General features: G+C 40.3%; 1 protein-coding gene across 4 annotated transcripts in view; it reads left to right on the forward strand.

The window, feature by feature from the left end:
- Positions 1-2,609: 2,609 nt before the first annotated feature.
- Positions 2,610-26,970, forward strand: part of B3GALNT2 (beta-1,3-N-acetylgalactosaminyltransferase 2) — a 44,975-nt gene continuing 20,614 nt past the window's right edge. For 2 of the 4 annotated variants that reach the window (XM_032684064.1, XM_032684063.1), the window contains exons 1-7: positions 2,610-2,751; positions 17,998-18,145; positions 19,414-19,514; positions 20,605-20,798; positions 21,839-21,934; positions 24,992-25,102; positions 25,855-25,936. In XM_032684064.1, the coding sequence (XP_032539955.1) occupies positions 2,658-2,751; positions 17,998-18,145; positions 19,414-19,514; positions 20,605-20,798; positions 21,839-21,934; positions 24,992-25,102; positions 25,855-25,936 (826 nt within the window). In that variant the 5' untranslated portion in view covers positions 2,610-2,657. Of the gene's footprint in view, positions 2,752-6,990; positions 7,040-17,997; positions 18,146-19,413; positions 19,515-20,604; positions 20,799-21,838; positions 21,935-24,991; positions 25,103-25,854; positions 25,937-26,970 lie in introns of those variants that run through there. The other 2 variants (XM_032684065.1, XM_032684066.1) reach the window with 2 other exon arrangements.

Here is a 26,970-nt window from a genome sequence, read left to right on the forward strand (position 1 = left end):
GCAGCCTGAGGACTAAAATTTCTCTCTTCTTTCTTCAGCTCTTGTGCCCAACATGCTGTGCCTATATTATCCTTTGTGTGCCAATGTGTGCCTGAGTCTGTACTGTAAATCTGCTCAGAAAGAGCATAATGCAAATGGTATATTTTTGAGTAAATGATACCTAGAATTGTTATAACCCAAATCAAAATTTTTTGTCTTTTAGAAAAATAATTCAACATTATCTAGAAGTTATATATTAGAGATCCATTTGTCTTTTCATAGTATATATATTCATGATTCTTAAATCTCTGGAAAAATCTAATTTTTATATAGGCACTTTTCAAAAAGTGTGCCTAAAACTTGGTGCCTTGAAATCATTTTTAGATACTCCGATATCAGCTTGCTTCCCCAAAATACTAGTCCTCATAAAAGCCCTCAAGAACGCAAACTGAAACTGCCTTACTCATGGGAGCTTCTGAAAATTGAGTTAGTGGTTGGGTCTAATCATCTTATGATTTATATACAGGTGCACACTTTCAGTGTATACAGATGATGAAGTTGGGAGGCTTAGGTAAAATCTTTGGCTTTAAAAATCTTGTAGAGAATGTAATAGAGAAATGGAGTAGGAAAGGCCAGTCCTCTACAACTAAACTGTGTTTGTAACAATTTCCTACATGACTAACAGAAATGCATATGTATCATGCTCTTGACCAGGATATCCTGTTTCTGTAATGTGGAAAAACAGGTTTCTCCTGTTTTGTATGTTATCCAGTCCTTTATCCTTGTGCATGGTAGGTAATACCATATGGAAAGTAAGACATTAAGAAATTGGGTCCTCTGTTTTGTCTGCAAAAAAGTAATCACTCCTAGGCGTTTATAAGATCAGTCCCCATAAGATCACCTGGCCTGGGGAGAGAGCCTAACACATTGGCTACAAGGAATGTAGGCAAATACAGATAAATATTAGTAGTTAGACCAGTTTTTATTTCTGCAGCTGAACCTGCTGAAAGGCAAGTCAAATGTAAATAGTGATAAATAATGGCATTTATTTGTGTAAATGCTTTCCCTAGTATTGCTACTCAATTGCTTATTAAATGTTTTAAGTATGCAGAAAACTAAAGTTGATGTATTTCCACAACATTTTCATTCTGCTGTTTAAACTCAATATATAAAAGTTAAAGTCATTGGTTTACCTTCTAGTATCTCACTACAGCTGATGAAAAATTAATCTTAACTAAGCAGTTTGAAAGGACTGTAAGCATTTTCCAAATACTTTTCATGGCTTGGGGATTTTTAAAAAAATTAAATTTAGTCTTCTCTGGGTAAAAACTCAATCCTTTCTTTCAATTATACTTCATATCAGGTTCTGTTACTAAATTAAACTGTTTCTGATAGACTAGCATTAGCAGTCGTCCCTTTAGGCCTTATGGCCATTACACATAAACTTCTAGCTGATACATTAACAAGAGGCAATGGGCAGAAACTGATGCACAGGAAGTTCCACCTGAACATGAAGAACAACTTCTTTATGGTGTGAGTGACCAAGCACTGGAACAGGCTGCCCAGGCGGGTTGTAGAGTCTCCCTCACTATTTCAAGACACCATCAGATATTCAAGACACAATCCTGTGCCATGTGCTCTAGGACAACTCTGCTTGAGCAGGGAGGTTGGACCAGATGACCCACTATGGTCCCTTCCAACCTGACTCATTCTGTGATTCTGAGAAGCCTTTGCTTCTTTAACCACATCACTTCTTTTTACCCCGGGGCAGTCCAAGGAAACATTTCTCCTTGTTACCTGCGTGCAGGGAGACCAGAAACAAGTAATGTCTCAAGGTGCTAGTAATATTATGCTCTGTTTCATCTGATCATATTTAAACCTTTCTAGCCAGGACAGTGTTCTGCAGACAGTGCTCTCTGTGGTGTCAGTCTGTAGATACCCAACTCCTCAGAGTGGTGGCTGTAGGTAAAATATGAAGCTGATTATTAACATACCACAACGTACTTCTGCAAGAACAAGAATTCTTGGCCGTCATCCAGTCGCAGTTAAGGACACTTTGTCTAAAATCCTCCCTGGAATTTCAGTCAAAGAACATGTTCCTTTCTGGAAAAAAATACTTCAGAAACAGTTCATAAGAGCCATAGCAGGTCTTTGCCAAGGCGAAGCACTTTCTCTTTATTGGATTAATGAAGGATTGTTCTGGAAAGCTATTTTGTTTCTGATACAACGACTTCCTTGAAGGGGCATCCAGCGGATTATCGAATAGCGTTTAACCGGGAAGGCCTTTCCCGGCGGGGGCCCCAGGGCAGCCGGACGCTTTCGGGACACGCCACGGCCCCCGGCGGGCCGCAGTCCGTGAGGGTGACGCGGTGCCACCGCCCCCGCCGCTGTTCCCCGGCCTCCGCGCTCCCCCGCCATGTGAGACGCGCGGTGCGGCCGCGCTCCCCCGGCGCCCCGCGGCATTGTGGGGGCTGTAGGCGGCCGCCGCCACCGCCCGCGCCGCCGCCGCCCGCCCGGGCCGGGGCGGGACTGCAGCTCCCGGCGGCCGCGGGGCAGCCGAGCCCGGCCGGGCCGAGCGGGGAGGAGCCGCGGGCGGCCGAGCCGGGCCGTCGCCCCGGCGCCGCTGAGAGAGGCCGGCGCGGAGGGGAAGGGGCCGGCGGCTGCGGCGGCGGCGGCCAATGCGAAACTGGCTGGTGCTGCTGTGCCCCTGTGCTGTCGGGGTCGCGCTGCACCTCTGGCTGCTGCTGAGCTGCCGCGGGAGCCACCCGGCAGGTAGGAGAGGAGCGGGCGGCGGGGGATGCAGGGGCACCCAGGACGGGCAGGGCTCCCCCACCCTCCCCAGGAGCCTGGCGAGGAGAGGTCGAGGCGGCGGGGCTGGCGGGGCAGAGGGGCGAGAGGAGGGATGCCGTGGCCGGGGCATCCCTCGGGGAGCAGCGCCCGGAGTGCCTGCGGGGGCTCATCGGGAGGGAGCGGCTCGTAGCGTGGGGCGGCGGCGGGAGCAGCAGTGTCTCCGCCGCCCGGAGCGGAGATGCCGAGCGCGGTGCGGGGCTACCGGGGTGCCGTGCGCTCTCTGCGGGACAGCACCCCTCGCTCCCGAACAGCCTTCTGCGCCAGGGGTGCAGAGGCTCCCACAGAGGCACGTGGGGAAGAAATTCCCACCGGTTTCGCCTGTGTCGCTTCATTCCTGGTCCTAGGAATAGCTCTTTGCACCGCGCTCTGTTTGCCTCAGCGGTCTTTAAAACCCCTGTGCTGCACAAAGCTATTCATAGGACCGGGTGTGAGCCAACGCAAGTGAAATCAGACCCCTGAGGGCTTACGTTGTGCTCCTCATAAAATAAGTTGTACTTCTCAGGCAGCAAATCTTCATGCCTGGAGGAAACAGTCACCTGTTGGAACAGAAACTTTTGTCAGCTACCCATAGGTGCTCTTTGACAACATTAAGAAATCCTCTGTGTGACATGTGGTGGTGTCTTTTTACTTAAGATCTGCTTAGAACTCTGTTTAGTGACCCACTAGCCTGTTCAGTAATGAAGCCACACTCTGCAGCTGGTGCCTGTTCCCTGTGCAGGCTGTACACAGCTGTGAGGAAAAGAGTCTGCTGATTTCCAGTGGCAATTAATAATGCAAATGTGAGAGAAGCAAGGTCAGTGCATTTGCACAGTCTGAAGGCTGCAGAGTTGTATGGGTGTCTCTGTGTCTATATTCTGGCTCTTGCATATCAAATGAGCAGTGGTCACTCTGGAATTATAGAAGAACGGGAGTTCTAGTTGTTGAACTTCTAGCCTGAAATGTGTTTGAATAGTCCGGTGTGGTTCTGTAGCTTCGGAGCATTAAGGTGGAGTTGAAAGTGGCAGTATGGAATCTCATGAAGACCTTTCCAGCATAAATGTGTTTTCCACTAACAGACATTTCTAAAGAAAATCCAGAAGTTTCTCAGTTGGTGTTGTGAATGAGTGGTTTAAGTCACTTAAAGAATCAGTTAAAGGTATTAGCAAAAGTAGGTGTAACACAAATTTGTAAAAGTGCAACTTAACAAACTTCGATGGCAAGGTTTGCGCTGCTGCTTACTATGTGGATGAAACATCCAAAGGAAAATAGAATTGCCTTAAAATGATTTACACAGAGACCAGAGACTCAAAAGGGTAAGTTGAGTCTTACTTGAGCCCCTGGTTGAGTCATAAGGTTCAGAGTGGGTCCCTTGCTTTCTAGACTCCCGATGGAGCTGAGGTGCAGCTAAGTCCAATCCTGGTCTCCAACTTATATCTAAATGATTTAGCAGCACTTAATCATTGACTAATTTAACATTTACAGAGTGCTTCAATGAAATGTGCTGTAATTACAACAGTGACTTAATTGTAGATCTGATGTGGCAACATTAATGCTTTACTTGCCAGAAGCTATCTAACTGAATTCACACATGCATGCATGCTGACACAAAGATACATATATGGATATGTGGAAATATATGGAGATATATGTATATAAATGTAGAAAGGTATACCTGTTAAATATCTTCGCATTTCTTAATGGGCGAGGATTGAGCTTTGGGGAGTGGAGGGTTTGGCCCAGGCCCCATCATCAGCTTTTGTTGATGGTCCTCTGAACCTTGCAAATTTGAGAGTTTGTGAGCTCTGAGAGGTGTCCCACTCAGGGAGATGATGGTGGCAGCCTGCTGCAGTCCAGGAGAGCCAAAGAGCCTCACTCAGGACTGCTGCTTATAAGGTCACAAAGTGTTTGGCTTTAGTCATTCATAAATTCCCATCCTGAACACAGTCTGGGTCGGTAATTGCTAGAATTTTCAAAAATTCAATAACAATCGTAGCGTTCCACTCAGGCTGTGGTTCAGGTAAGGCATGTTCCAAGGCTGTCGGGGGATGACTGATTTGCTCTTGTCCCCCGCCTTGGTCGGGCAACAGTAATTTCTGGTACAGTCAGTGCCACCCCCACCTTGGCCATGTGAGAGTTCCTGGTCGAATCAAGGGACACTTCTCTGCCCAGCTCACTGCACAAAGGCTGAGGGCTAATGAGAATTCCTAAGATTGTAGAGTGTAGAGGGACATTGAGGAGGACATTGCAATACACCCCACACTAAAGTCAATCCATCTTTCTCTCAAAGAGTGGTGGTGTGGTTGCCTCTTACCTCTGTGCCTATTAATATGTTAATGCTGTATTTCAGTTGTAATTTGAGGGAAATTTTTGGTTGGCCTATTTAATTACTAAGGTTTTGTTAAATGTAATTAAGCAGTATATATTTGCAAAGAGGTCTTTGTAACAATGCAACTCATCTAGCTATCCTCTACACTCTAGCAAGTAGAATAACGTTGAGTAACAAGCATAATAGAACAGAAACTGGATGCAGCATTAGATTCAAATTTTCTGTTGCTGTCAGTAACCATCTGAATAAGGTTTTCCACTTGTGGTGTTCTGCATCCTTCTTCACTCTTTCCGGGTCATGGTATGTCTTCTGTGTCATGATGAATGATGATTAGAGTTTTGTGTCTGTTGTTTTGGATGCGTTCTAGCAGGTGACACAGGTCATTTCTAGTTTTTTCTCCAAGGTCAGATTCATTCTAATGGGTGTAGGTAGTAAATCCTGATATGATGTGTAAGATTGTAGCAATTGTTGGATTGTGACAGTAGTTGACTAGTTAAAGTTGCATCCTGTAATCTTGGTAAAATTACAAATACAGATATTTGAGTGATTATATATTTTTACAGTGGTGTTGTCTGTAAATACAGAATCAAAAAGGATTCTTATACAAACACATCCATTTCCAACAAGTACAGTTCCAGGGGTTTTACTGGGATATATTTCAAAATAATAATCATTTCAAAACAAATTTCTTGGCCTTAATGGTATTACTTTCACAAATAAATCCCTGTTGTTCTTGTACAACATATGCCATCAACATGGACAATTTGCTATTTGTTCCCATTTTGCTGGCCCATGATAGAGGATACTTCCATTGTGATTTAATCCCAATATATGCAGTGATTGCACATATACCGTATATGGTAGCATTACCTGTTGTCGAAACAGAAGATGTGGTTTTACTGTTGGTGGGGTCATAAGTGAAATGGCATCTAGTTTAGATTGAAATTTTCTTTCCAATTTAGTTGCATTATCCCAGATTATTTTTTGATTTTTCAGTAAGTAAGGTGCCTTCCTCAGCTTCTCTTGCAATTGCTGCCACAGTCGATTGAACCCACACTTGGGCCTCGATAAAACAAAGAGCATGAGAGACATTGGTTTGGGCTGCACCCAGTGCATTCACAATTAATTGGAGGAGTGATAGATCCGATAAGAGCCATTGGTTAGTTCCCAATGCTGATAGATAAGATTGTGATGTATGTTCTAATTTGTGTAAATTACTTGTTGCTCAGCTTATTTTGTTTGCTAAAACTTCGGCGTCTGTGCTATGTAATGCTCTTAATCCTGTTCCTGGGATGCCTGTCACATCTCTCTTTGGTCTTTTTATAGAGGTGAGGATTTAAAATGTTCTTGTAACACTAACGAATCTGCACTTGCAGGCATCTGTAATTTGGAAAGTTTAGTATGTCCTTTGGTTAATTTAATTTTCTCTGCAATTCCTGTCAAGCAGGCATACCATTTTCTGACCATAGGTTTTTTTGCAACTCCTTGTGGGGGAGCAGTCCCATTTGGGATTGCTTCTAGCAAATTCAGTGGTCCTCTGGTTTGCACAGGCTGTTCCTGGTGTATTTTCTCAACTTGTTTTACTGCTTGGACTAAAGAGAGAAGTCCCTTTTCCCACTTAAGTGTCCCACCACACTATGCACTGTCCACCAGGTACCTAAAAAACTTTAATTCTCTACTTGATCCCTGACATTTTTCAGGTGCCATCTGAACTTCTGCTTTGTGCAGTGCTTGCTGAGCTGTGTTTTCCCCCATCTTTTCAAGGGAATTTCCTCCAATTAAAATATCACCTATGTATTCGTACAGTTTCACATTCTAAGGGAGTGAGACTATGAAAGTTCAGCAAGCATGGGATGAGCAGTCTTGGATGAATGTCGACCCTAACCCTGTGGAAGTCTGGTAAAGGTGTATTGTGTACCTTCTTAAGTAAAAACAAATTTCTTTTTATCCTCGTGTAAGGGGATCATAAAGAATATATCTTTCACACCTAACACTGTCATGCATGGGTGTGCGGCTGCTTGTAGTGTAGCTGTTGAAGTTGCAACATTGGGTACTGCAGCTGTTAGTGGGGCCATGTTGACATTTAAGAGTTGATAATCAGTTGTTAGATGCCACTTCCCACCCAGTTTTCTGACTGGCCAGATGGGTGAGTTGTATGGGAAGTGAGTTCTAGAAATAATGTGCCATTTTTCCAAGTCTGCTGTTACCTCAGAAGTTCCATTTCAAGCTGCAGTAGAAATTGGGTACTGTGGTACGTCGGTAACTTTGAATCAGGGAGTGCAGGGATTGCACAAAGTACATGCACTGTAGCCCCTTGATTTCTGTCAAGTCAACATGTGAACCAAGGGACCACATGCTGCCACCTGTCAGGCGCCAGGTTCGGATGTTCAAAATGTCAAACCCCAAAATAGTTCCATTGTGGTCTTTAACTGCAAAGCAAGTAGATGACATGCACTTCCCACCCAGGAGCCATAAATTAACTTATGCTGCTTGGCAAATAACACTTGCTCCATTCACTGCAGTGATTTTAACTCTTTGCTCCAGGTTCACTCAGCTTCTCAGCATCCTGTTGTGTTAATATGAAAATTTGTGCTCCTTTGTCTATTTGGAATTTTATCAGTTGCTGAGGGCCAACAGGAATCAGGATGTAATTTGCTTTAATAATGGGTCTAGGCTCATATTTAGAGGAATCTGAGGGAAACAAGGAATCTGTACAATGTCAGGAGGATGGGGAGCCCGCATAAGCATCATTTTGATCTTTACCTCCAAACTTTTTCTTTCTTCTTGTCTTCCTTAACTGATTTTGCAGCCATTCTATTTTCAGAGATAGTATGAATTCAGTTGCCTTTGTGAGTTTTATTCCTTTCTTTAGGTCCAGTTCCTTTTTATTATTATTCTTCCTATCTTGATAAGCAGCTTTTAACCAGATAGTTAGCATTTTGCAAATAACTCCTTTTCCATCCTTTGTATGGCCCCACCTTTAGCTGTCCTTCCACAGCTTTACAACCATACCAGTTATCATGAGCCTGTTCTTCTGAGAACTGGAGACTCAGACTTATTCCATGCTTTCCTAAGTTATCCATGCTACAATCTGCATCCTGCCAACTATGACAATTTGTCACAAATGAATAGTTTTGCTTACTTAAAGAATCATCGTCACAGCCAGATCCGTTAATCGCCAAGTTAGTAGCAAGAATAGGTGTCACTTGGGTTTAACCCCAGCTGGCAACTAAGCACCATGCAGCCAACTTGCTCATTCCACTGCCCCCCATCCCTGCAGTGGGATGGAGAGAGGGATCAGGAAGAAAAAAAAAAAAAAGGAAAAAACCCTCATGAATTCAGATAAGAACAGTTCAACAATTGAAACAAAGTTATAATAATAATGCTAATTGTAATAAAAAGAAAAAACCAAACCCAAACAAACCAAGAAAGACAAGTGATGCACAATACAGTTGCTCACCACCTGCTGACAAATGCGCATCCCATCCTTGAGCAGTGATTGGCCCCTCTTGACCAGTTCCCCCAGTTTATATGCTGGGCATGACATTCTATGTTATGGAATATCACTTTGGCCAGCTCAATTCAGCTGTCCTGGCTGTGCTCCTTCCCAGCTTTTTGTGCACCTGCTTACTGGCAGAGCATGAGAAACTGAAGTCCCTTGCTTTGGGTAAGCACTACTGAGCAACAACTAAAACACCAGTGTATTATCAATATTATTCTCATACTGAATCCAAAACACAGCACTGTACCAGCTACTAGGAAGAAAGCAAACAAACTCTATTTCAGCCAAAACCAGGACAGTAGGCTTAATATGAATTTGTAAAAGTGCAACTGAACGAAGTTCCATGGCAAGGTTCACTGTGTTGCTTACTACATGGATGAAACAGAGGAGAATCAATTTAGAATTAATTTAGAATGATTTACATGGAGACTGAAGACATAAAAGGATAAGGGAAACCTTCCTGTTGAGTCATAAGATTCAAAGTGGGCCCCCTTGCTTTTTTAAGCTCCTGATGGAGCTGAGGTGCAGCTAGGTCCAATCTTAGTCTCTGACTTGATCGAGGATCAATATCTAAAGGATTTATCAGCACTTATTGAACATTTACAAAACGATAGGATTTACTATAATTGCAATAGTGACTTAATTATACATCCAAGATGGCAACATCCATACTATACTGGCTAGGGAATATCTAATTCAGTTCACACATGCAGACACACTGGCACAAAGAGATATATTTATATACAGGGAAATATGTGTATACATCTATAGAGGTATACCTGTTAAAAATTCCTCTGGAGCTCAGTGAAATACTCACTTCAAATATCTTGGCGTTTCTCAGTGGATGAGGGTTGGGCCTTTGGAATTGGAGGGTTCGGCCCAGGCCCCATCATCAGCTTTTAGTGCCGATCCTCAGAACTTCACAAACTTGAGAGTCTGTGAGCTCTGAGAGGAGTTCTACTCAGGGAGATGCTGGTGGCAGCCTGCTGCGATCCAGGAGAGCCAAAGGGGCTCACTCAGGACCACTGTTTTTAGGGTTGTTAGATATTTGGGTTTAGTCATCTGTAAATTTCCTTCCTGGATGCAGTCTGAGTTGGTAATTGCTGGTATTTTCAAAAATCTAGTAATAATGGTACCATTCCACTCACGCTACAATTCAGGTAAGGAATGCTCCAGGCCTGTCAGGGGATAACTGATTATTCCTGCTCTCATTCCCTACTTGGCCAGGCAACAGGAGTTCCTGGTATGGTCAGTGCCGCCCCCACCTTAACTATTGTAGGATTGATTCCTGGTCTGGTCAAGGGTCACTTCACTGCCCAAAGCATTACACAAAGGCCAAGGCCTAATGGAATTTCTGAGATCATAAAGCAGCCCCAAGGAGGGAGAGGAATGCACCACCACAGCTGGAGAAAGAGAGGAGAAACTTTGCTTTTCAGAGTTTCTCTGTTTTGAGTAGTTATTATCGGAGTTTATGTTTATTCCTGGAAAATTGTGTTGCATTGGATAGTGTTAGGATAACTAGGATTTTTAAAAAGCTTTTTTTAATACTGAAATGCAAGTGTATGTTTTATTTGTACAGGAATTATTTAGTTGTAACCTATTGAATAATGTATTCACACTGAGGAGAGAAAAACCTATGCCTCGTATAACAAGAGAACTTATAGCATCTGTAGGAAAATGCTCCATATGGTACATGTGCTGTCTCTTTGAAGGCTTGAGCCTTGCATGATAATTTAAGGAAGAGTCTGTCTCTTAACCTTCAAAGAACCGCAAAATGTACAAGCTGTAGGTATGGCTGCCTTTGGAGAGGAAAGAAGGATGAGCTAAGGGACCTTTTTTATCTCTGATGTCTTCTGTGTTGTATTTTTTTTATTATTCAGAGTGTTTTAGGAACATTAGTGAATTTATAGACGAGAGAAAGAAATGTCTCTTTATTAAAAGGCTTCTTGAATCTGAAACTGTTAAAGAGGATCTGGTAGTGGCTGATAAAGCCAGTCTTGTTCCACTTGATTGAGTAATCTTTTCCCCCCCCCCTTGTTTACTACTCCAGCTGCTCTGTATTACCTATCACCTGGAATCCCTGGTATTAATAAAAAATAAATCTTCTCATGGGGCAGTGTTTTACAATAGCTGTGACATAAAAATGAGTTATTTGTGTAATCTGTGGTATTTCTGTGCAGTATCCATGTGTCTCAGTAGTTGTGTACTGTCTCAACAGTTACGAAATTAGCTACCAGGAGAGGTCAAAGGCAGAGTGAACCAGCAGTTGTGTTTTTTGAGGAGTTTAATTCCTCTCTCAATAATCATCACACACAAAAATGGAAATCTACTGAAACGTGGATAACCTGTTTTAGTGATTATTTACTTTGACTTCCTTGACCCACTAACATAAGATTGGAATAGACATCTCCAGCCATCAATTCTGCTTACTGTTTCTGTTAAGCTCTTGATCTCTGTCTTAACATGGCAGCTGGGCAGCCTACATTTACTTAGTGAAGGTTTGGGGTGGCTTTTTGTTTGTTCACTTGGATTCCTGGCAGTCGTAGGAAGAGGCTGTTCCAGAAGCTTGTTGGCCTGATTAAAAACCCTTTCTCATTTCTAGCCTAAGCTTACTAGCAACTGGTTTATGCCCTTTAGTTCTTAAGCCTCTCAGTTAAAAGGGGTCTTTCTCCTCATTCAGGTACACTTCCAGCATGTAACCATAGAGACAGAGATCAAAGGTGTCATTGTTTTAAATCTTTGCTTTCTTAAGATGAGCAATTCAGGTACTTCTAACTTCTACTGGTAAAATAGGCTTTCCATTTCTGGAAAACAATTCAATTTTGTTATCTACAGGTCAGATGACTTTAAATGTAAACAGTGTTCCAGTCTTCACTCGTTTCATCTACTTTTCTTCCTCTATTGGAAGTACCTTCTGTAATAAATACTTTCTCTTTACTACCCCTTGTGAAAGGCCTGTAATCTGCCTGCATCCTTTGGCCCTCAATTGTGTCTCTTCCTGCACAATATTCTGACTTTCTCTGTGTTCATGATCACTTTTACTGTGGTGTCACAGAAGATAGAGTACACTTCTTCTAGGCAGCACTCACTAACTGGAAAAAAAATAAATAGTATCAAGTTCTGAAACCAAAGGCCTTTGTTTTTGTGTCCTGACTTTGATGGCTTCTTGCTTTCTTTTTGTTCATCAGTTAATGGGATTGTATTTCACACTGCTGAGCAAGATTGGTGCAAGAACATGCTTTTAGGTTTAATTGAAGTCCTCGTCTATCTGGTTACAACAAGTGCTATCCAAAAGAAGTTATTGGGTAGGAGGCTTTACTTAATTTTCTGTAAAAGTCTTAGATAAATGCTAATTATAAAATGACCTCATAAACTTGAGAAGGAACAGATAGACCTGCTTTTAGCACTCCAGGTGGATTCATTGCTAATTGTGTGTTTTAATTGATGGCACAAATCTTATTGAGTAGGAAATTACTCACTGTAGGGCTTCAGTTACAGTGCCTAATCAGAGAGCCCCACACATTCTGTGTAATTTGCTGCTACTTTGCTGATGCTAATGCCCTTTAAGACGTTATTCCTGTTACATTTCTGGGGGTGTGTGGCAGCTAAGACTTGGCCCTTTTGGTTTTGTTAGAGTCAATCTTTTACTAGTGAATAATTATGCAACAGATTAAACCCCACAATTTTCTAGAGTCTGCTTGTATGCCATCTGTTGTCCCATGGCTCAGCATGTAATTCTTTAGGCACTGGCCTAATGGAACCAAAATGTAGAAACAACCCCTGAGTGATGTTGTGCTCTGTAGGGAGAAATTTTGCCAAAATGTGAGATTTCCTTAAGAAAAGATGTCTGAAATCTGTTAATCCTGTCTGTCAGGGAATAGTATGCTTGGTCATGAAGTTATTTCATCCTTTGTAGGCACTTAAAGACTTACAGGCTGGTGGCCTTGGAAATTGAAACCTTCCATCAACAGGTCATGTTTGCATTGGCAGTGGATGTGCAGTTCTGCCTGAAGTGTCAGTTGTTGCCCTGTCTTCATCTATAAGATTTTACTATAACATTGTTTTTCATGTATGGGCCATCCCCACCATAAAACAATCCTCTAACCTTTGATGGCTTTGAAATAACTGACAAATAATCCACAACAAAGCTGATGGTATTTTCCAACTGAATTGGAATGTTTTTAGAGTTTGCAGTTATTCTGTGGACTGATGTCTGAGATATTGCAAACTACTAACGGGCAGCAACGGAGCTGTATTTTTGTAGTTTGGCACTGGGGCAAAGAGAACGAGTTCTTCCAGGCTGAATAAAGGTTTTCAGCAGTTGTCCTCTAAACTGGCCACTGAGTAGAACTGCCAGAAGAGAGCAAATAGCCTTCCCTGGGATCAGGCTTTTCTTCCATGGCATCAGGGATTGGTAACCAGTTTTCAGCGGGTAAAGGTGCTATGCTCTGCTTCCCCCACCCTGACACACCTCCACCCCTCCTTTCCAGAAAAAAAAGAGGGCATCAGGTTCAGTGTTGCAAAAAGGATCTGCTTTGTTCCTTTTGTGTCTCTGTTTCTGATGCTTTGGCCATTGTTCCCAGTTTTGTCTAGAAATGTGCACGTGCTGTATCATTAATGGAGTTCAGGGTACTGTCAGCCCAGCATTATCACTACAGTCACTTTGCAGTTCAGAAGGACCCTGCTGTCCTGTTTTTTTAAGGGAACGCTGTTGATGTAAAACAAACAAACAAAACAGAAACCTCTGCCTGCAGAGGTTTTCTTCTTTGAATCTGAAAAGCTTGTCTGCCTCGAGGAGTACTGTGCTCCTGCAGAAACCAGGGCTGCACATCTTGGCGATTTTTGGCTCTGATATAAAGTAGATACTGCAGGGGAGTCATGTCGCTCGGCTTGCAGCAAAATGTGTAATGCAGATGAGCTATAGCAAATTACTCTAAGTGAAGTAGATTAGTAAGGGGAAAGAACTGCTTTTACTCTTTGGCTTGTTCTTTTTCTGTGTGCGTCAGAATTCTGTGAATACAAATCTTTATATTTGGTTAATTCCTCTCTTTGTTTGGATCTTTAATAAAGTAGCAGAGAAGAAAAAGGCATTAAAAACCAGGACTATGGTTGCAAAGTCTCAGGAATAGGCAGAGATAAAACCCTGGAATGTATAGGCTTTTTTATTTTGGAAAGGGAGTTTTCCTTTTTAATCTTATCTTCTGAAGTGGATTAGTTGAGCATATTCTAAATAACTTCTGCCTGGCCTACTTAGTTCCATTCACACACACACACACACACACACACACACACACACAAAAGGCTGCATGGGTAGCAGAAGATACAAAGCCCAGCCTTCTGTGGACCTCACTTATTTTAGCAGTTTCCAGTGGAGGTGCTGTGGTGCCTGATAGTGCAGGGGAGCCTACACTCCTGTGTTTCTCAGTGCAGGCACTAATGAGTCTTTTCTCTGTCCAGTCCAGTTGCATGAAATGTGGACACTTTATCACCTTGTGGGCTGCATATTATGTCACACTTAACAAAAAATGACTGGCAAATTCAGTAGTTGGTAGAGGATTCATCAACAGAGAGATGTGCAGCAAGACCGTGTTTGTTGACAAAATCTAGCTAAATGATCTCTCACTCTTTTCATCTCCTCGTAATGAAGTAAACATAATTAACAGCTTAACTTGACATTTTACTTGAGAATCAGTCTCAGGGGAAGAAGAGATGCATGTTCATCTTTGTAGTTTGGGATTTTGTAAAATCTCAAAAGCTGTTGACTGCTGCTGAGGTGGTTAAAATTTGAGTAGGGTCAACAGACTGTATGTCAGCAGTGACCTCTTTCCATGGCCAGCTCCGCAGGAGATACACCTCTGTGTCTTTACCCTTGTCTTCTAAAGGCAGAACTTTGTGCTTTACATAGGTCCTTGTTTACTTTTTCCTTCATCTTTCCCAAACTTTGATCTGTTCTCAGTCAAGTTTGACAGGTTGAGGTCCCAAAGACCAGCATTTTCGCCAACTTTCATGAAACTTGGTGACTGAGAATCTTGTGAAAGCTTACTGAAGCTCCTGCTGAGGTGAAGACCCGTACTAATAAAAGTACATGTATGGTCAGATGTCAGAGAACTGTGTGGGAGCCTTACAAATATCACAGCCCAAGAAAGCTTCAGTAGGAGCCTGTTAACATTGTGACACAAGGCTCTGGCAAACTGGACTTCAGTAGTCTTAAGGCTGACAGAAGTACACCTTGCAGTTGCTGTACAGCATTAAATGGATCTCAGCAGTTGAGAGAGGGCCACTTCCTTTCATGTTTTTGTGGCTTTTGCTATGGATTAACAGCCTCCAGCAAAACAGCAAAGTGAAATCAATTTTGCTCCTGATGCTAAAAGAGTGTAGGGTAGGCATTGTGTATTTGTCTTATGTTCCACTGAGAAGTCTTGGGCTAAGTAATGCAACAGAGATGCAGCTTTAAGTCAGTAAGAATTCAAAAGCAAGGCAGCTAGTGGTAGTGTGACCTTTGAATTGGAAAGGCTTCTCCTTTTGCTTCCCTTTGGTTCGCAACACTTTTAGGGTTTATTGTGGAATGTGATGTATACCTTTCTTCTTTTTATTTTTTCACCCCCTTCACAAACCACAAAATTTACACTTTTTTTTGCCTTTGAAATCAGAAAATGTAAAGGCTTAATTGTCTTGCACAACTAGTTCAAGGTAAGAGCAATATGGTGTGTATTTTTTAAGCTTATTACCAACTCTTAAAATTTTGGCCTAAGAGTGCACAAAAATAGAATGTAAAATAAATAGGTTTGGTCTCCAGTGACAGGTATTGATTGGTTGTCTAAATTGTCATCATTGACTTTGAGGTCAGCAATGTTTTCTCTTAAATTATGCTGCATCAGGGAATATTTATGCAAATATCTGAATTATCCTTATAAATTAATAATAGCCTTAGTATTTTTCCCCTGTACCTCTCTCTTTATCTCCCCTTTTTTTTTTTTAATAGTGCTAGTTCAGAGAGACACATGAATCTATTTTGCTGAAAGTTTAGTGTTATTCCTGCTTTGCCATAGGACGTAGAAACATTTGCTAACAAGCCGAAACCTGATTCATTAGATTTTTGTGACATTAACCTTTATTTTTTTTTCCATTTTCAGTACTTTTAAAAGTAAAATGACATAACCTTTGGGACAGAGAAGACAATCTTCTGAATATAGACCACTGTAATGCTGTTCTGAAAGCAATAGGTTATTAATTCTGAAGCATCTGTTACATGAACATTGTTCCCATGTGAATGGTTCATAAGGAAAAGCTTCAGTCATTTTAAAATATAAACTAATTAAAAGTATGTATATTTGATTCGGGTGGCTTATTTTTAGATTGGGGTTTTTTTTAATTGATTCAAGCCAACTTATGCTATTCTGAGTCAAGTCACCCCATAGACTTATGCTTAGTTTTATTTTTCTTTTTTTGATGTAATGAAATGGTTCTGCTTCTAATTAAAAATGGTATCTTAAAAAACAAATCTGTGTAAACAATATCTTATATATGATCTGCAAGCACATTAGTCCTATGAGCTTTATATTGGAAGGCTTGCATTTGAGACTGAAGAATAATCAAAGGATGAAAGAAGAACAAGATAAAAAAAGAGGGATGTGTGAAAAGCAATTATGTGACCACACAGGAATTTGCTATAATGTCGTAGTCTTATAAACACGAGTATCTCTGCTGTCTTGGAGAGCTGGTGATTCTTGGTTATGTAATGACCTGTACATTTCAGTACAGATTCATTTAAATAACTGTGGAACTTAATCTTCTTCTAGAAGACCACTGTTTGCATGCTTACATTAGTGAGAAATAGACTGGGAAAGGTCTACCTGTGGAAACATAGCAGTACTTTTTCTGCTCTTGTATTGTTTTGAGAATCAATTGCAGATCAGTTTTATTTGGCTTTGGGACTAGGGAATCAGGGCTGAATAGCCCTAAAGCAAAAAAAAAAGTTCTGAAATCTCTTGATGCTGATTCAGCACAGTGCAGAACAAGGCTAAGGCCAAGTCCTTTCCACTGCATGCTGCACACTGATGGTGGGATATAAGGCTTAGATAGATGTCTGGTGTGATTTGGCACAGCAGTTCTTGTAGCAGGTGCTGTGAGGTCCTAGGTTAGTGAGCAGTTTAAAAAAAAATCTATCAGCTTCAAAGTGGAGAAAAGGTATGCTCTTACAGGAGGTAGAATCTAGATAATAATATAATTATAATATTATTATAAGAAGAATTCTCTTTCTAGTGGGAGTACACAATACAGATTTGGCCTTATTTTTTGTCTCTTAAAGATTGTATTGTAAAGAATCTTGTCTATGCAGTAGTATGCAGTAGTTTAGAGTGCACTCACAATTGTTTTCTTTGTCTGCAGCCTAATGAAAAAAATAGTGAGATGAGAGGGGAGCAATGCATTGCTAAAACTAAATACAAATCTGTCTTAACTCTAGAATGTCTGATAGATTAAACTAAGCAAATTCGCTTTAGCTACTTGCCTGAGTCTCTGAAGGCTCTAAATCAGAGCTTCTCAGGTCTCTATCTGCTCGTAATCTGGCTTGAAATCAAGTCCAGGTTTCATGATCTCTAAATTAAAACAGCACAAGCTAAATCCTGGATTACAAGTTTTGGTGGTGACATCCAGCTTTGAACAAAGCCAGAGCATTCCTCTGTGAAGGGATGTAACACCCTGTCTGAAGGCAGAGTAGTGTTCACCTTCAAAAGGTTAGAAAAGATAGGCCTTGATGTACCACATTGAAATGTTAAGTTAGAAAGATGGTCCAGCAGCTTTAAAAAGAAGGGGGAAAATAGGCATGTTAGTGCAGGTTTTGGCATGTTGAAAATGTTTCCCTGATTCTGAACTAAGAATGCAATAGTAATTCTGCTGCTTGTTTTTAGTGTTTCAGTTCTCTTGCTTTTGAGATGCATTTGAATCACAGAATTACAGAATGATTTGGGTTGAAAGGGACCATAAAGATCATCTGGTTCCAAATCCCCTACAATGGGCGGGGACACCTTCCAATAGACCAGGTTGCTCAAAGCCCCATTTAACCTGACCTTGAGCACTTCCAGGGGTGGGGAAGCCACAACTTCTCTGGGCAAATTGTGCCAGTGTCTCACCACCCTCTGAGTAAAGAATTTCTTCCTAACATCTGATGTAAATCTCCCCTATTTTAGTTTAAAACCATTCCCCCTCATCCTATTACTATATGCCCATGTAAAATGTTGCTCTCCCTCCTTTTTATAAGCCCCCTTTAAGTAGTGGAAGGCTGGAATTTTAATTCTTGCTTGCAGCTTAGGATTGTGGTAATATGTGCATATAATAAATCTTTGTCACTTTCTGTTTCTAGGTCCACTGTCCTTATTTCCTCAGTGGAAGCTGAAACATTATGATGTTATTGTAGGTGTTTTGTCCGCTCGACACAATCATGAACTACGCAGTGTTATAAGGAACACTTGGTTCAAGCACCTGAAACAACATCCTGCACTGAGCCAACGGTAATCTCTAGTGTTTTGTAATTTGGGTCTGGGGGGTGGGGGTGAGGACTGTAATGCTGAAATATCTCGATTTAATAATTTTTTTAAAGTATTTCTTTTTTTTTTCTCTCTGTTTTTGAGCATCTTGTACTCTGATAGATTTTTTAATCTATTTTAGTAATATAGAAGAATACTTCTTGTCTTGGGCTGTAACTATTTTTTTTACACTCTGTTAGTTTTTGCAGTTAGTCACCACTGTTCATTAATGATGAATAATATAAACCTTTCTCTTTTTTGTGTCACAATGTCTGCTTTGTACGGTATGTAACTTGGAATGCTTAGTAATCCAGGATACTCGAAAGTGGGCAGGATTGCATTTGGCGAGAGAAACACAAAAAACTCTTGCAACAGCCTCAACTGTAAAGTTCAGGTTTGTGTCCCACTGAACCAGGTGCACCAAACTGCTGCAGTGTGAGTGACCCTTCCTGATTGCTTGCACAGACCTGTCAGTCTACAGACAGGGCTGTTTTTGCTGAGAAGTTCTGCTGCAGTTCATTCCTGGAAATGTTGTCATCTTGATAGGCCTCACACCTTGCACCGAAAGCGCTTCACTATTCACAGATTTGGTGTCAATGTACAGTCTGGAGCTACTTCACTCATCTAAAAATGTGACCTTTTGTAGCTTATATGGAGGTCTGGGAGGGCATTTGGCTGATAGGTGAAGAGCTAGCTTGAGGTGGATTCTCTTGCTCTTTGTACTACTTGTCTCCTGACTGTGGAACAACTATACTTGGGGCTGGAGAGAGGAACCTCTTGTTTTGCTACAACCCAAAGTTGAAACATTTCTTTGTAACAGACAGTCTAGAGTCCTTGTTCCTCCTTTTATGCTACATGTCTTTTTTTTCCTTATTTTTTTCACTGCCTTTTGAATGTAGAGTATTTAAACAATCTTGAATTAAATAACAAAGCCAGGGTGGGAAAGGCAGGTCTTCAGGATTCTTCAGTGTTACCCTAGGTACTTTTTCTGTTCAGTGTGCTGACTGCCTTGAATCTCATTCCTAGCTGCCAATCTTCCTGCATCCTCATAATGAGATGTAGATGTTAATGTGGGTTTGGAATTGAGCTCCTATGAGAGGATTCACGTGATTGCTCTACATACAGACTGTCATTGGTGATTTTTAAGCAAAGCCTTAAACCTGTGAAAGACAGGCTGTTGTGATAAAATAAGGTGATTGAAGATGGAGGGAGGAGGGAAGAGAGCTGGTGTTAATAAAACCAAATTATTTTAGTGTCCTTGTGAAGTTTATAATAGGTGCGCATGGTTGTGCTGTGCCAGTGAAGGACAGAGAAGACCCCTACTCCTGCAAACTTCTGAACATCAGTAACCCAGGTATAGAAGTTAACTTTTAAAAAATCTGTGATATGAATTCTGAGAGTAGTTTGGGGAGTTAAACTGGGACAGCCAGTCTTGAAAACAAATGCTGCCTAGAACTTGCTGTCTTAACGGTTGCATAACCTTCCTGTAAGTACCATGTGCAGGCAGAAAAGGGAGAGATATTGGGGAGTGTGAAGGGGGGGTCATTGGCTTCTAATGGATTTGCGTTTTCCTTGTGTTAGGGACAGTCTCTCCCATATAACATACATTTTTACTTGATCCATATGTCAAATGAAGTTGGAGAGAGCCAGAATGACCCAGTATGGTGTCAAATGTGAAGAAAGTACCCAAGGTGACTGAGTCTTGAGTGTCAGATGGACTTCTCTGGTGACAATGTGAATTCCAAGCAAGTCTGGATGATAGGTTTTTCAGATTCCACTTTAGAGAGAGAAAAACTAAGAAATGTACTATGGGGAAAAAGGTTAAATGCCGCCAACCAGAATTCCTGACTAAAATTGTAAATTTATCCTGTCACCTTTTATTTTCTATTTTATTTTTGCTCTTTAATTACAAGTTAAGTAAGGACTGCTTGGCATTTGAGCCATGATTGAACACAAAATGCAACTTCTGTTGCTTTCTCTTTGAACGGTAACATCCGCTGCTCCCAAGTGTAAATAGTACCTCAGGGCTTAGGGAGGCAATAATGCCAAAAAGCAAGTAGCTGAATGAAGTGGAGGTGTATGCCATTTTGATGGCATGAATAATTATTTTAATATGCTAATATACAGGTATTCATGCAGTCAAATAGCATTTTTTGCCTTCACTCTGTGGATTTATTGTGTTTCTAATCTTTTCCTTGTGGATATGTAGGCATTGAGTTGCAATTGTTATTAGCCTGCAGATTACTGTATCACTGAATTTCTCCTTGCTGCAGTCTGCAGCCTGTTGTATTTTCTTTTACTCCAGTGTTTGATTAACACTGTGCACTTGTGAGCTGTGCTAATTAATCAGAATGCTTTGCATATATCCGGTGTGCTATGTGTGTATGCAGTTCAGAAACTGAGAAGTCTTCTCACCTTACCTCTGTCCTTTCCTTTTCATACAGTTTTGAATCAGGAAATCGAAGCATTCAGTCTCCCTGAGGATGTACCTTCTGTGCTATCTGAAGACAGAATTGTCAGCGTGAATTTTCGTGTACTTTACCCCATTGTCATTACCAGTCTTGGGGTATTTTATGAGGCTGATGGGGTGGGATTCCAGAGGAACATCACTGTAAAACTGTACCAGGCAGAACATGAGGTATTGTAGTTATCTTTTGAAAGTGGGCTAAAGCATGTTGTCTCTTTATTGTGGATTTAATTCTTACAGAAAGTGACATGCTGGGTTGGTGATTTAGAAGAGAAGTACTTAACTGACAAGTGTATAAATTACATTTTTGTTCTGTTGCATTGTAAATTCTTATTTCATTCATATATATGTATATATATATACACATGCAGAGACACATCCTGGATGAGGAAAAGATGGAATTCACGAAGTGCTATGACTTAATCTAAATGCTCTTATGAAAGAGCACTTACATCTAATTCCAGCGCACAGTTTTTTGATTGTATTTGAGATTCTAAAGTATTGATATGTATTAAGGAATAAAAAATAAACTAATATATTTAAAACACATGTGCAGAAACATACATTTGGTGCCTTCAAGCAGAGAGATGCAGGACAGCTGGAATTTTTTCTTGTCTTTCTTCTGGCAAAACATTTTAAGATTTCTAGAAACTGATATTATTTACAGATAATAATCAAACTTGGTTGGTAATTTCCCCTACTCTCAAGCTGTTATGGGTTTGATAGCATAGCTTAGTGCTAACCTGGAGGAAAAAAAAATCTTGAAGTATGATTGTTGCGTTTGATATATTGCATTTATCTCTACCAGTAAGTTAATAGGTGAATTTCAAGACTTCTGGCTGTGCTACAGTAGAAAGAATTTTGAGTATGACTTTTATGATAAACTTTTAAAGAATTTGGTTTATAATAGCTGTAATAAAAATAAAATTACACTGTAATCTGGTTTATATTTGTTAAATGGTAGAATTCTACATGTTCAAAGTCTAATAATTTTATCTACATTAGCTTTTTGCTTCCAGTGAAGGAGAAAAATTAGTAACATAAGAGAGCTTGGAGACTGTTTTCTGAAGATTTGGAATTTGGCAATGGAGCATCCTTATGTAATTTGTTATTATCTAAGAGCCATTTGGTGACCTGTGTAATATAATAACACTTTTAATGGGTGTTTGGGGTTTTTTTTATTTTGCTTTTTTTTTTTCTGTTTTTCCTAGGAAGCGATCTTCAGTGCTCGCTTTAGTCCACCAAGCTGCGGAGTGCAAGTGAACCGATTGTGGTACAAGCCAGTAGAGCAGTTTATTTTGCCAGAGGTATGTGGAGTATCAGAACTGCCTTCAGTTCTTTTAAGTCATCTGGACAGACCGACTGATAAAATGGACAATTTGGGCCAGTTTATTCCCTCATTTATTCCCCTGGCTCCATAAGAATGAATGCATTTGGAAACCTGTTCATTTTAAGGGGAATCTGCAGCTGATTGATCGGTTTATCATCTTAGGCAGTGTTAACTAAATACTGTGCAAGTTTTTATGCTGGCAGGAGACCTTTCGGGTGAGCAGATGACTTGCAGTACTTTGTGCATATGTTTTGACAATCTAATTTCATACTGAAATGATTAAGAGTTTATTTTATTTTTTAAAAAAGTGTATTAGTTACCCAGTAATTTGGTAGTATATCATGTGAGCCTTTTCCCTGTAAGACTTACTTCTGAGATACTAGAATTCTAGGCAGTTGTAATTTTGCTATAAATGATTGCATTTTTCCTGAGAGACAGATGGCAAGTATTTCCTTTGGAGAGAGGATATTAGTATTCATATATTTCTTTGTGTGGGCTTCCTTAATCTGATATGTGTCACGTGCTGAATGCTTACAGGATAACATGATGTTTGTAATGTAGATTAATGGGACTTATGCACAGCATGTAGTCTCCTGTGATACTCGGGATGCTGAACCATACACAGTGATTCAGAAGAGATGGGGATGCCAAGAAGACGTGTTCCTGTCTTCTTGTTTGTGAGCAGTAAATTTAATAAGCTGTTTAATTGTCATAAAATGGTTTCTGAGGCAGTGTCTATTCTCTGCCTTTCCACCTTGAAGAAGTAATGGATTGTACAGACTGCTGAAGAGCTTCATTCATCTTCCAGCTGAAGTGCTGCTCTTTCTGCTCGTCTTGGGGAAAGGAAGGGAAATGCAGCATTCGAATAAGCATCTGGCAGGCCAGATTGTGAAAGACAGAATCGATCATTCAGCTTTGGAAGGACTGAAAGCACAGAAGAGCAGAACCACTAGCAGATAACTAAAACTCACATAGAGGCTCTTAGAGCCAAGTCTTAGCAATGCATTTATTTTGTCAAAAAGCCACCGGCCGCTTGCATGAAAATGGGACTCTGTACTAGGCAAACTCTGTGTTACTAATGGGGAGTAGTTAGAGGAACAAAAACCACAGCACTGTTTAACATTAGGAAAGGAGTTTGGCAGGGCTGCATTATGTGAGTACAGCTGTTCGGTATTCACTGCAAATGCCACTGCGCTCTGGCAGCAACAAGGCTGGAATTTAAATGGGGAAAAACAGATGATGTAGTCTCAGGTGTGCCACTACTGGTTTTGCTTTAAGCATTTTCAGGCCTCAGCTTTCATTAAGTGGCTTGGAATAAGGATAGCTGAAGGCTAAAGTCATTAGAAAATTTGCTTACAAGTCTCTCAGCTTGGAGAATAATGATAGTTTGCAGCTTTAGGACACCTTGCACTGAGGTTCACTGGTAATAACTGAGTAAGACTCTTGGTACATGTTTGAAGTCAGTATCAGTAAGAGTCAGTGCTGAGAATTGTAATGTTTCTGGTTGCTGAGGTGTGAAAGGACTTTCCTGTTCACTAACAACTTACCAAAGGTTGTGTCTGTAAACAAACCACTGAAGAGTGATTAGAGCCCAGTCCTTACAGCAAAAAAACATTGGAATGGGAAATGACAGTCATTGCAAACAGAGAAATTGAGCATGTAGGTTTTACTGTGCAGGGTGTTCAGAGGTCCTGCTGCTAAAAAAAGTCTTTAATAATGGTCCATTTGTTTTGATAACTGAGAGATAATTAAACAAACAAGGAGAAGGTATTGAGCATGAAAGTCAGGCTAGCTCCATTATTAGATTATTAGATTATTATTAGATTATAAAACTGGCTTTATAAAAAATAGATGAGAGACTTCTGAAATACACAGCTGTCATTAAATACTGAGACTGCTGCAGATGTTAAGACCTACTTCTAGAGGAAAGCAAAGAATTAAGCTGAACTCTAATCTAAACTTTAGCAGTGTGTCAATAACTGGAGAATTTCTGGAGAAGGTTTCTAATGTACAAGGAAGCTAAAATGGGGAAGAGATGAGAGGTTAGTACAGGTAAACAGGCTTCCTACAGCAACAGAGATGCATCTACAAACAAGTTTTTTCTTTCTTTCAAGGCCCATAATAACGATCAGTGTGTTTCCTATGAAACTGGGAGAGATGAAACAGAATGTGCTCATCTAGCAGTCAGGAGTGTAATAACCCTACAACTACTCTTTACTCCTCTGTCATAAGGGTAAAATTACTTAAAAAATATAAAAAAGTATAATGCTACCAGTACTCTTACTGTACAACATGCCACCTGTTCCGTTGCATGTTCTCAGGGGTCTTCAGTTTAAAGATGAGATGAAGTACTTTTAAATGCAAGAATTTACACACACACACACACACACACACACACACATATATAAACCGTGGAGTGACATAGCTTAATTTGACAGGTAAAATCAGAAAATTTTAAAGATAGTCACTTGTCTTTTTCTTCCTTATTAGCCAAAATGTGAGGCCAGAGTTCTGTGACTCTCCTACAGTAGCTTGTGACACCTTTACCAGGATAAAGGTGGCTGTATTTTCCTTTGAGTTTTGCTGGTGTCAGGATCGAGTCTCTGATCTCTGTTTAGCAGATAACTAAAAAGCTGCACTTACTTCCAAATCTGTTTTAACGTATTCTCTTTGTAATGCAGGATTTTATATTTGATTTTTAAAAATTCATTAGATCACTTTTAAATGCAATCTTGATGATTTTAGAAAGCCAAAGCTTTTTACACTAGGCTTCTGTTAAAAGTGTAATGTTCCTAATACAGAGATTGGTGTTTAGTCTTAAAAGCATGATTATGTGTTACTGAGTTTCATGGGTGTATTTCTTTTATGAGTAATTTTTTTCTATTGAAGTGTAAGTAAAACATCGATGTCGTGCATTCAAGCTAAATCTTTTGTGAAGTTGACTATTTTAAAATAAAAGAAGACCCAAACTGTTTAATTTTCATCCTTTGAAATCTTTGAATACCTGCAAAACAGTGTTTTGCTCTTTTACCAGAGTTTTGAAGGTACTATTGTGTGGGAGAGCCAGGATCTTCAAGGCCTCATTTCAAGAAACCTTCATAAAGTGATGGTGAACGATGGAGGAGGTGTTTTCAGAGTCATTACAGTGAGTCCCTTCATATTACCTTCCACCATGTTTTTGTTTTTCCTATGTCTTTAGTATTTAGCATTTTACTTTTCTATGGTTTTTGTGTAAATCATCAATTCAGTAGTTTTTCTGTTGTCTCAGAGGGGAAGTTTGCCTTCTAGCAAAAAATTACGCTTGTAAGTGGCATTTTCTTTTATTTTGGAGGGAGTAAATCTCACCTTATTGTCTTTCTCAGCTGTGAAGCAGTATCAATATCAGAGATGACAAAATGTGGGTCAAAAATCCTGTGCTAAAATCCCAATTGATGGAATTAAGTCTAGTTGGGTTTTTTTTTGACAGCGTGTTTCTTTTCCTGTCAATATTGCTTGCTTAAACATGCTGTGCCATTGTAATTTAGCCAGAATAACTTTATATTTTGCTGTCAACTTCAAAAGTAATTTTCTGGAAGTTTCAGGTTCCACTAGTTTTAGGTAAAACAAAAAAATGCCACAAAACTGTACAGTTAAAAATCTTAGACTTTCATGGCACATGGTGTGATTCTTGGGGTGGTCCTGTGCAGGGCCAGGAACTGGACTTTGGTGATCCTTGTGGGTCCCTTCCAACTCAGGATATTCTATGATTTTATGATTGTGCAGGTACCTAAACCAGAAGACCTCTAAATTCATTTTGTTCTCAGCTGCCAGAAAACTTCACACCTTAAAAACATAGGGAAAAACACATCAGTAATGCGAGGTGAACTAATCTATTTCTTTCCATTAATCTGTTCCTAGCAGGCAGGGGAAGGGTCACTGCCACATGAACTCACAGAAGGTGTGGAGGGAATAGCAGGTGGTTTTATCTACACTATTCAAGGTAAGTCTGCAAAATGTAGCATCACATTTGATGTTACGATAAAACAGGTAATTTAAATTACATTTCTGAGGTATAGTTTGTGCTGTCTCTGTGAACTTAGTCACCCTAGGTTTTCTTTTAAGAACAATTAATTTCTTTCTGGTTTTTTAATGCTTAAGGTCAATGTCCTGATGTGGTTTCTTTGCTTGCCCTTTGTCAGCCACTCCATTTGACTTGCATCCCTTTGTCTTTTTATCTAGACTTCTCTTCTTGTTTTTTTGTTATCCAGAATTAAGTTGAAAAATGTTGTGCAATGAAATCCTTCCCTGATATTTTTCACATTTTTTCCAGTGCTTCTGCTGTTAAATATACTGTATCATGATGTTTCATACTGACAAATACCCAAAAAGCCAGCTTTTCCATCCCTTGTTTTACACCTATTTCAGGAGAATGTCCAGAGACTCTATAGGAGCCTTTACGAATCTCTCAGGTCTAGCGCTGGCATTGATGTGTTCTTACTGGCCCATCATACTCAACATAAGCAGTGACTTTCAGAGTGCTACTCTTGTGTTTTTATAGCTAGGCCTCACAGATATAATTGGGCAGTCCTGTTGTCCTGTCACCTGTGTAGGAGCCTAAATTGAGGTGTGTGCTAAAGGTCTTCCATCTTGTTTGTCAAACAGTTCTTCAGTACCACAAACTATCTCGTTACCTGCAATATTTTTAGCTTCAGATTTGGTTCAGCAGGGACCATCTGTGCTACATCAAAGCAATGTCTATTTGATTATATTTAGCATAGGATTTTTGGTTTGTTTGTTTGTTGTTTTGTTTTATTTTTATGCTAGATACATATACTTAGGAGTAATTAAGTATATAATTAATGTTATAATACTGTATAATACAAGTAAGTGTATAACAGTAGCCTTTTTATGGTAAAAGTAATAGTGAAGTCCCTGACCGCTCTTTATGTTAAAGAACCTTAAAAAGTTGAATTATTTTATTACTGAAAAGGAAGAGAATACTTTTTAGTTGAAACTTCCTGTGCAAGACCTTAT

The sequence above is a fragment of the Chiroxiphia lanceolata genome, chromosome 3, assembly GCF_009829145.1.
Source record: "Chiroxiphia lanceolata isolate bChiLan1 chromosome 3, bChiLan1.pri, whole genome shotgun sequence".
In the NCBI taxonomy this organism is placed as follows: domain Eukaryota; kingdom Metazoa; phylum Chordata; class Aves; order Passeriformes; family Pipridae; genus Chiroxiphia; species Chiroxiphia lanceolata.